Source organism: Pleurodeles waltl, chromosome 4_1 (assembly GCF_031143425.1).
Source record: "Pleurodeles waltl isolate 20211129_DDA chromosome 4_1, aPleWal1.hap1.20221129, whole genome shotgun sequence".
In the NCBI taxonomy this organism is placed as follows: domain Eukaryota; kingdom Metazoa; phylum Chordata; class Amphibia; order Caudata; family Salamandridae; genus Pleurodeles; species Pleurodeles waltl.
This window is the reverse complement of record NC_090442.1, coordinates 717507995-717523964: the sequence shown is the minus strand read 5'-3', so window position 1 is coordinate 717523964 and position 15970 is coordinate 717507995. Positions and strand designations below refer to the sequence as shown.

Genomic DNA, 15970 nt, shown 5'->3' with positions numbered 1-15970 from the left:
ATGCACCATAGTTAAGAGAATATGTGCACCCCTGTGTTTTCCCCATCACTGGTGCTAAATGTAACTACTTAGCCCCAACGCAGGCATCCTTGCACCACAGTGCAAGGGTGCCTGCGCTGTAGGGAATGATTGTTTATGTGCAGGAAGGTGTCCCTTCCTGCATATAAACAATCAATAATGGTGATTTGTTACTTCTATGCATGCTGCAGAATACAGCACACATAGAAGTAGCAAATCACCATTATTTAATGAAGGTGTCTCTTCTTGCGCATGAACAATCATCCCTGTAACGCAGGCACCCTTGCACCATGGCGCAAGGCTGCCTGCATTGGTGCTAGGCTTACAATTGTTCATTAGCGCTGAGAAAAGTGAGTTGTATTGCTGTAAATATGATGCATCCCTGCACTTTCCTAATTGCGCAGCTCGGCACTGCAAGACGGCTTGAGGCACAGGGCTACATCATTATTTTGTAAATATGCTCCTTAGTGTATTACTGACATAAATTGGAAATCGCCAATGCACATTACTTGCACATTGGACTCATGATCATTAGTTGCCCTACCTCTTGCCACCAATTGTCAGAACCTCTTCAAGAGGGTCATAGGCAAACAGGAGTTAAAGGGCCCAACTATAGGGGTTGAGGCCTTTTATTCCTCATGTCCTGAGGCCCTTCCTCCTATGGGTCCTGAGCAACTGAGCCAAGTACCCCCTCAGCACTTGACGGTCATCTGTAGTGCAGGTCATGCCGTCCAAAGCTTCTTGGGGAGGGGGGAAGGTGCAAGGTAAACACAGACTCGAGGCTCAAAATGCATTCAGCAATCACAATAAATTAATGCCCAACCAAACACTACCTTTTATTTTATTTTATCTTATTTTATTTTATTTTATTTTATTTTCAAACACAAATTGAAATACAACACATATAGAAAACATAAATAAGCCCAGCACCCTAGCGTTGTCTAGACCCAAGTGTGAATCATACTTCCTTGTCTCCTGGTTGTGGTTGCTCCCATTTAGGCCATGAGTGAGTTTGCTTTAGCCGATGTACACTTTCAAAAGGAAACATTTCCCCTGAAGAAGGGCTATGCCCGAAATGCACTGGGATAAAGGAAATGTATAGGAAAACCTAACTATATGACGTGATGACACAACATTATATATTCTGGAAAGAGGCAGGTCATACACAGAAACAAGAATAAATGAAATCTTTATTTTTGAACTTTATTTGGAACATTGATTATATTTTGGAAGAATTATATAAGAACCGGGTACAATCTGTTGGATCAAGATTGACCCTTTTGCCGGAGGGCATGCAGTGGATGTCTCTCCTGACCAGGGTGAGAGCAATCAATTTATTTTTGACTTACATCTACAATTAGAGGGCGATACCCTGCTGCACATTTATAGCTCTGTTCTAGGTGATTACCGTTTGAATTACATTTGATTCATGAGGAGTGCCACCATCAACTACCTAGTAATCCCCATTTACAACACACAAAATTCATGTTAGTCCCCGCTATAAGATAGGGCCTTAGAACTCCCTTTATGACTATATAAAAATCAAAGTGTTCAAATGCCTCAGCACCATGAGGCAGGGCAAGTCCACTTAGTGCCCTTCAGTCGAGCGATCTGTCTTACCCACTCCTGCTGATGTTTGTGGATAGAAGACTCCAGGAGCATTCAGCACTCCAGCATCACAGAGAACAGAAGCCTTGTTTGCGAGAAGTATTAGTTTTGTTGTGGCCACTAGAACAGCTGGTGATCCACTTTGCTCCTTGGTTGAAGAGGTAAATTCCTCTGACCTGGAGGATAGAGGTGGTAGGTCGGCTTCCAATGCCTCAATCGAGCATCTAGATGCACAGGACAACACTCACAGGTCTTTGTGTTCCAACGATGGTCCAGTGACATCCCTCCCTCAGGCAGACGGTTCAATTAGGTGATGCCTTTGCTCTTCACAGAGGACTCTTTGTTGACACAGAGCAAGTTAGTGGTCTTCTTTCAGACCACGGGCAATGGTCCAGTTGGTGCTATAACAGTTACCATTGTGGTAGCCCCCTCTGGCATATGGGATCGGTGACTTACATCAGCACTAGACAGACAGCTGGATCAGTGCAATAGTGGTTTTGATTTATGGCGACTAGTCATGTTATGTTATGCTATGTTATGTTATGTCATGTTATGTTGTGTAGTGCTGTGTTGTACTGTATTATGTTTATTTGTAAAGCATACTATCACCTGCCAGGGTATCCTAGTACTGAGCATAGGTGCGCCAAGTCCTGCCTTGGATAGGTTTGCTAAATGAAAAGCCAGGTCTTCAGCGTCTTGTGTAAATCAAGAAGAGATTAAGTGGTTCTGATGTGGAGAGGGAGGATGTAAGAGAAGATCTCCTGATCTGGTTCTCTGTATGCATGGGATGAGTGTAGGAAAGTACCATCTTTTTGGCATGGTTACCCCCCACTTTTTGACTGTTGTCAGTGTGTTTTGACTGTGTTCACTGAGATCCTGCTAACCAGGACCCCAGTGACTGTGCTCTCTCCCTTTAAACTTGATTGCTTGACCACAAATTTGGCATTCAAGTGCCCCCTTATACACCCCTAGAATATGGTACCCAGCTACCAAGGGCATTGGGGCACCAGGGGGTTCCTCATGGGTTGCAGCATGTATTATGCCACCCATGGGAACCCATGTAAAATGTGTCTGCAGGCCTGCCTTTCAAGCCAGCATGAAAAGGTGCATGCACCCTTTCACTTCAGGTCACTGCACCAGGTCACTGTAGGTCACCCCTACGGTAGGCCCTCCTAGCCCAAAGGGCAGGTGCAGGTACCTGTGTGTGAGGGCACCCCTGCATGAGCAGCGGTGCCCCCAAGAACTCCAGCTCCATTTTCCTGGACTTCGTGAATGCAGGGACACCATTTTATGAGTGTACTGGACATAGGTCACTACCTATGTCCAGATACATAATGGTAACTCCGAACCTGGGCATGTTTTGTATCACACATGTCTAACTCATACCCCAATGCTATTGCCAGTATTGGTTGTATGTTTCCATGCACTCTGGGGGCTCCTTAGAGGACCCCCAGCATTGCTCCTACCAGCTTTCTGGGGTTTTCCGGGCAGCCCAAGCTGCTGCCACCCCTCAGACGGTTACTGCCCTCCTGCTGCTGAACACCTCAAGCCCAGAATGGCAGAACAAAGGATTTCCTCTGGGAGAGGGAGGCAACACCCTCTCCCTTTGGAAATAGGTGTTGCCTGGCTTGGGAGGGGTTGCCTCCCCACGCCACTGGTATGCTTTGAAGGTCATATTTGGTGCCCTCCTTGCATAAACCAGTCTGCACCAGTTCAGGGACCTCTGGTCCCTGCTCTGGCGCAAAACTGGACAATGGAAAGGGGAGTGACCACTCCCCTGTCCATCACTACCCCAGAGGTGGTGCCCAGAGCTCCTCTAGATGATCCCTTGATTCTGCCATCTTGAATCCAAGGTGGGCAGAGGCCTCTGGGAGCATCTGAGTGGCCAGGTAAGGCAGGTGATGTTAGAGCCACCTCCTGATAGGTGGTCACGTTGCTAGGTGACCCATCCCCCTTCCAGGGCTATTTAGGGTCTCCCTCTTGGGTGGGTCCCCAGATTAGACATGCAAGACTCCAGTAGGAATCCTCTGCAAAGTTTACTTTGATTTCTGGCCACTGAAACCGCAACTGGACTCCACAGGAACCTACAATCTGCATCAATAGTGATGACTTCGCCCTGCAACATTGTTTCTCCGGCACCTTCCAGCAAGTGCAACATTTCCCTGACTGTACATCCTCTGAGGGTGGCAAGTCTTCAGTCTGCGCAAGAAGCAAGAAGGAATCTCCCTTTGAGTGAAGGAGTCACTTCCCTGCATCCGCAGGCACCAACTGCAAAGACGACCGGCTGCGTGGATCGCCTCTCATCCTGACCTGCATGGATCCTGCATCACAGGTGGTGGTCTGAAGTGGTCCCCTTGTTCCTCTCTGCCAGCTATCCAACTTTGGTGAAGGTAGGTCCTGCAGAACAGCACCCCTGTGCACCGCTTCTCTTGCCGCTACCAAGGCTTGTTGGCAAGGCCTCCAAGTGATCTTCAGGCTCCGTGTAGCTCCAGGCCCCAGCACTCTTCCCTGTGATGCACAGCCCTCTGCGTGCTTCTACTGCGATGTGGAATCTGTACTCAGGTGTGCTGTGTGGGCCTCTTTGTGACTCCGGGGCTCCTTGCCTGTGGGTCTTCTGTGGGGGCAGCCTCATCTTCTTTGGACTCTCTGCACTGCTGAGGGTTGCCTGGGACTCCCTTCCCCATAGGTTGAGTCCCTCTAGACTTTGCTGGTCCTCGACAGCTCCACTTTTCCACCAACCGTGACATTTCCCTTTTTTCCAAGGCTTTTTAGTGATTTTTCCACACCACAGACTGACTGCAATCTTTCATCCGGCATAGGACATCGACTGCATCACCCAGGAACTCTTCATCTACTCCATTGCTGCATTGCTGACCTTCTTCGTCTCACCGTCGACGAACTTCTGCATCCCCAGGTGGTGGGTAGTGGCTTCTGACACTACCGGACACTCCAACGTGAACTGGACTTAGTCCCCTTCTTTTCCAGGTCTTCCTCTTCCAGGATTCACCTTTGGTTTCTTGCAGTTGTGTCTGGGTCTTGCAATATCCTTATCTGAAGTCCTTTGGGTTGGTTTGGGTAGAACCAGTAAATTACCTCTTTTCTCCTGGTCGCTGGGGGACACTCCAGTACTTACCTTTGTGGTTTCCTACTACCTACAGCTCCCCTCTACTGATTCCACTACCTTGGGCAGGGAACTGACCCTTGCATTCCATTTACTTAGTATATGGTTTGGTCTACCACTAGGCCTTCAGAATTGCCTATTGCTTTTCACTGTTTTCTATTGCTTTGTATGCCAATTTCTGATTGCTACTGTACATACAATAGTGTGTTTACGACCCTCCTATTGGAGAGTTGCCTATCTAGTATTTTAGGATTTGTGTCACTAAAATAAAGAACCTTTATTTTTGTAACACTGTGTGGTTCTTTCATGTGTGTGAGTGCTGTTTGACTACAGCGGTATTGCATGAGCTTTGCATGTCTTCTAGATAAGCTTTGGCTGCTCAGCCACTGCTACCTCTAGAGAGCCTGGTTTCTAGACACTGCCTACACTTCACTAATAAGGGGATACCGGGACCTGGTATAAGGTGATAATACCATAGGTATTCACCATACACCAGGCCAGCTTCCAACAATGAGTATAAGTAGAAGTCCTGCAGAGAGGGGGTGTCTGAGTGGAAGAAGATGTGACAGTTCAGGTAGGTGGGGGCTAAGAGGTGTAGTGCCTTGAATGTGTGTAAGAAGTTTGAAATGAGCCTGTTTGTGTTTCGGGACGCTGGAGAGCTTGGTTCTTAACTTGATGTGGCACATAGGCAGACGGACCGATCCATGCAAACACACATATCTTCTCAGTACCCCCTTACCATATGGAGTTAACAACTTTAGTCAGCACATGGGTGGACAGCCTAATCGGTGCAATGGTGAATTGGATTCATGGTGGCCGCCTCTGATATACTGGGTTACTGGGTCACTGACTTAATTCAGCAATGAGTGGATTGCTGAAATGGTGCATAAGCAATCCTCCCAGACCTGTCAGCAGGGATCCACTTGACAGGATCACCCACTGAACTTTGCACGCTAAAAGCGCTCTTCCTCCTCCTCACGTTTCCTCGGGTCTCAACAGGCAGGCGGGTAATGGTGTTCTAGGATCCAGTGCAGGTGATCTTGTGTCCCCTGGGTGATATCCCCTCTCCAAGCTGGGAGACCAACAGTCCCTGATCCCCAGTCCTGGCCACACAAGGCAGAACTCTTGCTGAACTTCTCCATGTCTAGGTACAGCCACACCTGGCTTCTTGATGGGTGACAACTTGGGAGCACGAAAGCTTCCCTTTTTATAATCCATTTCCAGACACAAATGTAATTTAGTGTCTCAGTGTTTCAAGTTCAGGTTTGGGGCTGCATACTCTGAAGTGCCCACTATACTGTCCTGTACTTTCCCCCAGGAAGTAGTCTGTCACAGCAGGACTTTATTCTATTCTATTCTATTTGAGATAGCCCCACAACATTGGAGGAACTTGGGAATTACACCTGAATGTCAGCCTCACTGATATACGCCAAACAAAGGGTTATCAAAGGGTCCCAGCCCTACCCTTTGTGGTTCTCTTATCAGCTGCAACTCCTTCCTGAGGTGTGCCCAGGTCCCTCTGACAAGGGACCTCTTTCAGAATCAAAGAGCCCTTTACACACCCATCTCTCAGAAATGTAGCAATCCTGAGATCTGTCTGTGTGCTCTAGAACTCTGCAGGCCTCTCCAAATGATCCTGTAAAAGGAACACATGGGCTACTATGCATTGTGCCACTCACAGGGACACGTACATCCCTGTGGATACACGCAAAACTCATGCACAGACTCCAACATATCACAGACACATACATCTCCACATGAACACACAGACAAGCGTGCTGGCTTCCCTGTATTGCACTACTCAAGGTATACATACATCCCAGTGTGAATAAGCAAGACACATGATCATTGTGCAACACTACATTAAATAAATCCAGGATTTGTAAAGCAGAGCAAATCACCTATGGGGGTCACAAGGCGCTGAATTTTAGACACAGAGAGATTAACGCCCAGAAACACAGGATGTTGAGCTGATGTTGAGACTCAAACCTGGCTACTCCAGCACAAAAGTCCTTAGCTCAGGCCTTTACGCCACACCCTCTCCCCATTCAACCCAATGTAGGCCAAGGGTGGGTTAAGAACCCAGCTGCAGAACTTTGGACGAGTTGTCCTGCAGCACCTTCTCCAGTGACACAGGTAAAAAAGCCTGTTCACGTCACTGATCACTATTACTTAAGGCACAGTGATCTGCCACCACATCGCTTGTGCTACCTAAATGCTCGTGAAAGGCATTCGATTTTCACCACACTTTGTGGATCCTCTTCAGGTCTCAGGAAAACGATAATCCATGAACTAAGCCCAGATCACAACACACATGCATAATCTGTGTTCGCCCAGGACAAAAAAATGAAGCACTAGGATCCAGATATCATTGCAGCTAGGCACTCAGAGCAGGGCTGTGTATCTGTTACTATGCGAGGGACTTTTCTGTCACAACAGTAGTCAAAGGTTGTACCTCAATAACATCGGTGTAGTACCTAAAGACAGCTATCATCAACTGGAAGGTGACCTGTCTCTGCTTGTCAAAAAGACTGCCAGTGTGCACGTGTGGCATCTGTGAAACCAACTTTTGATCCCATTGAGCTAGAAAGTGAATTTTATGTTAAAATCTGCACACTCTGCGGAAGGTGGTGGGTTAAGTGGGAGGTGTGGCACATCTATAATCATGCAGAAAGCGCTGGGGCAGAGTCACGTAAATCCAATGGCCCTTCTCAGCGTTGCTCGTTTCATCGGGCTCGGCATGATCTACAGAGGTTTGAAGTCAGACAGGACGTGGCGGTTTGCATCTTTGTCGGCACATGAATCCTATTAGAATTCTACATTGATAGTTGCTGGCTGGCATGGGACTGACGGCGTCTGTCCCAGCTCTTCCCGGTTTTAAGAAGAAACGGCGAGTTGGAAAAATGTCTTATCCTACGGGCCAGTCAACCACTGAGAAAAAAGCTTGTTGATCCGCGGATTTAAGAGCGATTCTCAACAACACACGCCACCTCATAAAAGGGAGAAGCAAGCACATCTTTAAAACGTAAAGCCTACCCAAGGACACCTCTCAAACACCTCTAAATGATCACATAGGGAGCATGCAAAATGTTTGTTAAGCATGTTATCTTGCATACATGCTATCCTATTCACCCAATGCACCGGCAGGTGGGTGGCTGTCCCACGAGCAGGCAGCTTCCCCCGCACATCCTGCAGTTAGTTATCTGGAATGGCCCAGCAGAAGGAGGGGTTTCCTTTGTTATTGTTTTGGAGTCAGGTCCACCCAGGGCTCCTATTGGGCCGTGACTGGGTTCGCAGGAGGGGAGCATGGAGGGCTCTGGCGTGCTTTTTTCCCAACACCCTGGGAAGCAGGCGCGGCAGACTGAGGACTCACTCCAGGCTGGACGAAGGGTCGGGAGGCAGCGGCGGAGCAGCCGCCTCAGGGAGACCCTCGAGACTGAGCCCCAAGCCCCCTGGCACACAGACACCCGCAGAGCCCGGGACGGGCAGACAGAGCAGCGAAGGCAGACACGCAGGGTGCGGAGGAGAATCATCGCACCCGGGCAGGGCGGGGGAGACCGCAGTCCATTCCCGTGCGGAGATAAAGCGGGCCACATCCCAAGGGAAGGGAGGCAGCCGGAGATAGGGACGGGAGAGGGGGCTACGAGCCAGGAGGGCAGAGATAGGGGGCAGGGCAGACCAATATCTTCGGGAGAGGTGGGGGCGTCCGGCCACCGAGGGAGGCAGGCAGCACACACAACCGAAGAAGCACACCCATCCCGTCAGCGCTGCGAGAACTGCCCTCTCTCACCCCTGGCATCAGCCTCTCCTCAAAGCACTCCTGCAGCCCTCCAGAAACCACCGCCCACATCGACAACCTGCCGGGTCGCTTGAAGCCCCCTTGATAATTTCCTGCAATACCACCACGTAGCACCCCGCCACCCATCTTTCAGCTCTCCCTGTCCCGGTCTGCTGCCTCGGGGGGAAAGCGCTGTATGAACTGGTCCTCGGCCCCAGCGCCTGCACCTGCTGCGCGGAGGAGAGCGAGTCTGAAACCCCTGCATTGGATACAGCGAGGAGGAGAAGATGCGGCTGTTCCTGAGCGTGTCCTGCGTGCTGGGTGAGTGCAGGAATTCACGTGCCCCAGCCTTGCCGCTCCGCTGATCTCTCTGGTCCGAGCTGTCACTCCTTGCATCCTCTTTGAACCAACCGCCAACCTATATGTCCAAATCCTCATATTTTCCTCGAGACGGAGAAACGGCATTCTAACTCCCCACTCCTCCCCCAAACGCCCCCCACCCCCAAGCAAAGCTTAGGAGCAGACTGGCGCTATATTTTATGTAGTGACTCCGTGTATCCCATAGTTAAGCGCACAGTATGGTTTCATTATAGTAGCATTGTGTCGTTACAGAGTTACGTTGAAATGTGCCCAGTACTAGAGTTTCATGATGCAGTTGTAAATTTACAGAACTAGTTATGTAGCTACTTTGTAATGTAGTTGCATAGTTGGCACCATTGTGTCCTACGACTATATAGTACAGTTGCATAGATGTAGATCGGTTTTGGTTACACAGTATAGATACATAATTAGTATATAGTTTTAGTTGAAGCCATTACGCACTACATCAGAGAGAAACATAACATGGATACATGGTTGGTACTCTTATATAGCATAGTTACATAGATGGTACAATTGTATAGTTTGGCTTCATCAGTGTTAAAAGGTACATAATTGGTACAGTTTCACAGCTCGTAAAAGTGCATAATTAGTACAGTTTCTTAGCTCCTAAAAGTGCATAATTGGTACAGTTTCACAGCTCCGAGAAAGTGCATCATTAGTACAGTTTCACAGCTCCTGGAAGTGCATAATTGGTAATGTTTTACAGCTCCTAAAAGTGCACAATTGGTACAGTTTCACAGCTCCCAAAAGTGCATCATTAGTACAGTTTCACAGCTCCTAAAAGTGCACAATTGTACAGTTTCATAGCTTCTAAAAGTACATAACTTGTAGTTTTACAGCCGGTAAAAGTGCATCGTTTTTGGTTCATCTACATAATATAGTTAAATAGTCGATACACTTAAGTGTTAGAGATCCATAGTTAGTTGTAACAGATGCATAATTGGTACCGTTACATAGTATAATTACACAGTTCGTACAGTTACATAGTGAAACGTTTACAGTATATAGTTATATACTTGCTACATTTGCATAGTTGGCACGGCCGCATAGTTGGTAGAGTTACGTGATGTAAGTAACTGCTTGTTGTAGTTGCATAGTTTCGGCAGTCATGTAATTGAAACACACGGTACAGGTCGGTGCTTAAATAGCTGGTGGCATCACAATATGCTTTGTCGCCCTACATATTTGGCCCACTGCGAAGAAGACTGGACTCGCGGAGTTTGGTTTCCTCCCTCTGCTTGTTCCAGACTCTATGATCCTGACGCGTGGTGGTGGGGGGGGGGTCTCACCTGGTTCGCCTCTCTCTGGGTGGAGGTGGGAGGAGGATGGAGCACGGGTTAAGACACTTGGTACAGTCCCACGCTATAGGTGCAGCTGGCCCATAAGTGAAACATACTCTGCAGTTGTATGATCGGTTCCAGTTGAATATCTTGTTCCGTCACATTGTTTACACTGTGTAGCCGCGAAGCTTTGCGCTTTCCCTCTGTCTGTCCAAGTGTCCATAGTCTATGATCCCGATGCGGACGGAGCTGTCCGCGTGGAGGCGGAAAGAGACAGCCGGCATCGGTTATTCCAAAGAGCAGGACACTGGCGCACAGGAAGTTTTTTGTCCGCAGGTGCGGAGCCTAGTGAGTTGGTCAGGGCTGCTCTGGCGCTTAACCGTGCTGCAGTCTCTCTTTCTGTCTTTTCCCATTGCATATAATTATAGAGTCGCTACTGAAAATCCCACGTTTGATTTGACGGATTACACTGACTGGGGAAGGAAGCTGTCCGCTGCAGTAACTTTACCCGCCCTTCCTCTTCCCGAAGTGTTGCTTTATACATCTTTTTTTAATTTTCATCCTTACGCTTGACACTTTGGTGCTTGTTTCTGATGTTCTTGTCGTAGCAGTGAGCAATTGAAGGCGTAGATTGCTCCGATCCACTTCTGTGCGCGCGCAAGCCGAGCCTTCCTGCCTAACCCCGAGTCCTACCTGCAGAGTCGCGCGCTCTGATGGACAGACATAAATTTCCAGGTTTACATACTGGCAGGAGGAAGAAATTATCAGCAGAAATAGCTTGTTTTATGTAGAGCAATACTCCACTGGAGTGTCCAATCACTCTAATAACACTTACAACCGTTACCTAAACAATGGTGAGAATGTTACCGACGTCCGAAGGATGAAAACCCGATGAGCCCGCAGGGAAGTAAACATGTCACAAGGTCACAAACCGAAGTATGCAAGTGGCGCATTGTGGGAGACAGAAAAAGGATGGACGGGTGGACGCATACATGCATTTGATAGTGAATTCTGGGACAGGAGGGTGAAGGGAGAGTGTGCAGACTGCACATCCTTGGTAGAGGTACAGTTGGGGGGATACAAACACGATTGACTAAGTATTTTCGTGCAATATGATGATTTTGCATTTGAGTCGGTAGCACATGAGTAGATGTGTGAGCCCTCTGCGATGAGCACGTGCCTGTAAGTGTACAGGGGCAGTGAGTTCGCGCGCAGAATAAGTGGAATCATGGCGCACACCCCGCACGGGGGCAGCAGCTCCGGGTCAGAGCCTCGAGCACCGGCCTGTACCAGGTCTGAAGGGCTGCGGAGAAGCAGGTCCTCGGGTATAACAGGGGCCGAACTAGAAAAAAAGATCAAACCGATGTGGGGGAGGGGGTGAAACTCAGCCGATGAAAAAGCGGCCTTGTTTGTCTGCCACAGAAGCTGAAAGGAGTTCTGGGGGATTACTGTCCTCCCGGCCTTCTGCCGGGTTAATCCCCGCGCCGCATGGGCTGGCTGCGGCCTGCAGCTACGCGCAAGATCTCATGGGTTCTGGGGGCAAAGTCCGCGAGACTGACTAAAATACAAATACACCTGATTTTTTCGTTTTCGAGGCAAACTGTACCAGATATCCCTGTGCACGCTCAGTGCACACGTGTCTGTGTGTGAATCCCGTGGGGGTGATCTTATTGCTCGCGGCGCGGTTCACTGACGCACCGTTTTATCTTGTGAACAGCATTTTCTCTCACAGAACGTAATTTGATTGGAATAAATTCAGACTTAAGTCACTTATAACTATTTACAACAACTTCACGCATTTCATCCTTAGTTTGTCATGGATATGACGAAATGAAAGCACTTAATACCATCCTCTAGCCTAAGAATGGTGCCCACTCCTGGACAGTGACCATCGCGTGGATAATCACATGTCCATTAAAGTGGTCAGCCAGTGAATGATGTCACAATCCATCTCAAAACCCCAGATGACGTCATCAAGCAAGGCAGCAGTCGAGATTTCTTGTTACTGGTGATTGTTAGATCTGCTGTACTGAGTAAAAATAACTGTTTCTTCTCTCTAACTTGATGGCCCATATAAGAAATAGAAGGGACAATTCATGTAACTTTCAGGGAGGTAGTAAACTGGTTGTTCCAGTGTGATATGAAAAACCCATAACCTCGTTTGCATAGTGTAGAGATAATACCAGAGGGGCTGTGAGTTTTAGGATTACTTTGTTAAGTTGAGGCAAACGTGCTTCCTTTCTCTTTTCACCCTCATCCTCAGGTAGAAAGGGAGGCAGCTCTGATTCTACCTTTGGCTACAGTCACATGCAGGCGCGGCCCGTCCTTTAGGGTGGAGGGGCCATGCCCCGCACCTGTTGCCCCTCATGAAGAGTGCCGGTCAGCCTGACAGACACTCTTCATGTTCAGCTCAGACAGCCAGGAGCAGACATGCGCGATTTGCGCAGACTCCTGGCTGCCTGAACTGAACTTTGCTGGGCTGAAGAGGCCACAGCTCCTATGTGCATGACCTTCTCGGCTCAGCAAAGGTGCCTCGAGACCCTACCCCACGGTGACGAGGGAAGCTTCACACATTGACTCTGACCTGGGCGCTTCAGGTTTAAGCCCTGAATCACCCGGGTGAGTGTCAATCAGTGACACCTCGTCACAGAGTGGGGTGGGATCAGCAGTATCACTGACCCCATCCCACTCTGTGACGAAGTTGGGACTGCTGCCTTCCCTCAGCCACTGAGGGAAGGTAGCAGTTCCAACCCTCCTAGGTCCTCCGAGCTGATCGTAAGTGTGTGTGTGTTTTTTAAATCAATGCTTGGTGCATGCATGTATGTTTGAATGTTCATGAGTGTTGTGAATGGATGTGTGTTCGTGTGTGAATGAATAAGTGTGAGTGTGCTTCCCACCCGCCCCACTCCCTCCTAAAATTGCCAGCCGCCACTGGTCACATGGAATATGTTATTCACACATCCAGAGGTTTTCAAGTGCTAAACTTTAAATCAGGCTCTAAATGCCTTGGAATGAATAGCACTCCACCTGATGTTCTGTCACCCCTTGATTGATGCAGTCTACTCTCGTAGGTACCCAAGCATCAGGTAAGGGGCGGTTCCTGGTTGTTTGTCCAGCGGCTGTTCTTCCAGATTTTTGGATCAACCTACTAATCCACTGAGACCGTGAATCAAAATAGCATTATATACAATGATGAATAAACATCTGAAAAACCTTTTCACCATGATTTCCCAGGTGGACAAACATTGCCATGAAGCCCCCTTTACAAAGCCTATTGGTTGCCCCAAAATGTTTTGAGTTCAGCTATTTACTTCTGGAGAAGCCAATAGGTAATCATGAGGGTGAGTGGCCCTTCCTGCTAAATCATTAACTCTGAGGTGCGCTTTTCTGGCACTTTGTAACCAACCTCTTACTTGCATGGTTCATTTAGGTCCCCAGTAATGAGTGATTGCATGAAGTAATTAATTCAGTAATGTTTATAGAATTTGGCTCTGCAGATCAAGTATCTGTTCCACGAAGATTTCAGGTTCTAAAGAGTAGGTGTACATGCATGATATAGGGCTGGAGCAAGCCATGCAGCTTCCCGTCCCAGGGTTTGCACCCCCCCAGACGTAGTGCGAGCTGAATGCTGCCGTCTCAAAGTGGTCTCATCCGACCCACCTTGTATGAAGTTGTCTAGGGTTTCCTAGAGACATAAATGATGAACTTTGGTTGTTATTTCCGAGTGCTACACAGTAGACTTAGTGAGAACGGCCAGAAATAAGTTAATCTATTAATGGAATGCTTGGACTGTAAAGGGTCTGCTCACACTCGGGTATCCAGCTGGAGTAGGAATTTATCAGGTAAGTTCAAGGATATTCCAGAGACACAAGGTTGTACTTTGTGACAGAGGTATTTTGATGGATGGAAGAATTTGTGTCTTGGTCAGAGGTTCTTAGACATGGGTGACATTTTTCTCTGGAATGCAAAAAGAGCAGATTCCACAGTTTTCAGCTTTCTGCCAAGGGTACAGAATGTAATTGCTTTCTGTACCTGAATGGCATACTGCTGGAATTCTCCTTCTGCCATATCTGTGTGTTTCCACTATGCACCTAGCTAACCCCAGCGTTCCTGACCACAAACATGGCCTATGGTGATATAGGGCGTGTCATCCATTCTGGCAGACTATTCAGAGTTTTTTAACACAAACACCAATTCTGATTTGCCAAATTACACCAAATCAGAATACCTGTTAGAACTCTTCATGACCAATCAGGATTGGTCTCTATGTTTAAGCAACATTGATTGGCTCAGTGAGAATAGCTGGACCTCACTGGTCCACCTGGATTACTTTGAGATGAGGAATGTTTAAATTTCCAGAAAAGGCGCAGGATGGAAGAAAATTCTGAATCTCGGAATCCAGCTGCAGTCTGTAGCCTGCAGCAGGACTCTGTCAAGACTCAGTAATGTAGCTATCATTGGTCCAGCGAAAGCAGTGGCACCTTGTGTGAGGGACTCGCTGGATCCCAATAATAACTGTTTTTTTTACTACAAGACCTGGGAATTCAGGCACATCTTCTTTGCCTAAACTAGGGTTCTTGGCACCCTTGCTGCACCTGCTATCTTCTGCAGTGATGTGATAGCAGATTCAATGATTCCAGAGGTGATGCAGAGATGAGTTAGAGCAGACAAAGTGAAAGGTGATGTGGATTGCTCTTGCCACCAATTTTTGGATGGGAAAAGAGCACATCAGAGTATTTTCTAAACCTCCTGGCTATGTCATCACTTCATTACAGGTGAGAGAGCGAAAAAGAGAGAGGATTCAGCTGGGAAAAGGTATGACATGGGGTTAGGCCCTCTGTTTTTACGAGCATGTATGTTCATAAGTGAAACTGCAGAGCGTGGACAATGATTCACTTTTGACCATTAGGTTCTTTTAGTCATACATGTGCTCCTGAGACTCACGTGAGCCATCACCAAATTGACAGAAAGAAGCTATTTAAGGGGGGCCGCGGTCTTCAGCTGGTAACACAATGCTCCCTCTTGCAACTACTATGCTTCACTTTATCCACTAATGTGAGATTTTACAATTACCAGTTTTACTCTTAGTGCAGGATCACTGGCTGTACAGTGTCAGTTCCTATTATGTATTTGAGGTCGAAGGTCGTGTGATGTCACTTCTTACATCACTTCAGTTACACCTGTAATTTTGTTAAAGTGATATTAATTTAGCTCTCCAGGATGGAGGGGCTCTGAAGGGCATGAGACAAGTGGGGGATCTTTGACAATTGCAACTAACTAAAACTACTAAGGAGTAGTTTTAGTTGGTAAGGGGAGCTAGAGCGATGCCTTGTAAGGAGAGCTAGAGCGATGCTGGGGTGACTAGGATGGGTACAACAGAAAGGGCGGTTGGGGTCCCCCACCCCATACACACCACTCTCACGGTTTAATCTCTAGCTTCCTGTCCATTTATGGAAGCCAACTCTTCAAATGGAGAATAGTAGATAGCTGGTGGCTTTGCACAATGATGTATGTGCTAAACAACAACATCAAATGGAGGTATTGAGTCCCTGGAATTAATTAGAAAATATGAGCATGGTACATGCACATCGGTTGAAGTTATAGCCAAATACCAATAGAAGGCACTTTAGGCATATTTTTATTTGACATTGACTCATAGAACCATGTAGTCTCTACCACAGTTTGACCCAGATTTATACTCTGTTTGTGCTGAATTAGCGTAATTTTTTAACGCTAATTCAGCACAAACCTAACTCCATATTTACATTTTAACGCTAGACTAGT

The 15970-nt window shown here is 47.7% G+C and overlaps 1 protein-coding gene across 2 annotated transcripts in view; it reads left to right on the top strand.

Moving 5' to 3' along the window:
* Positions 1–15970, top strand: part of PODXL (podocalyxin like) — a 198022-nt gene that overhangs the window by 20570 nt on the left and 161482 nt on the right. The window contains exon 1 of one of the 2 annotated variants that reach the window (XM_069229311.1): positions 8031–8846. The exons of the other annotated variant lie outside the window; for it this stretch is intronic. Within the exon in view, the coding sequence (XP_069085412.1) occupies positions 8813–8846 (34 nt within the window). The 5' untranslated portion in view covers positions 8031–8812. Of the gene's footprint in view, positions 1–8030; positions 8847–15970 lie in introns of those variants that run through there. 2 annotated transcript variants of the gene reach the window in all.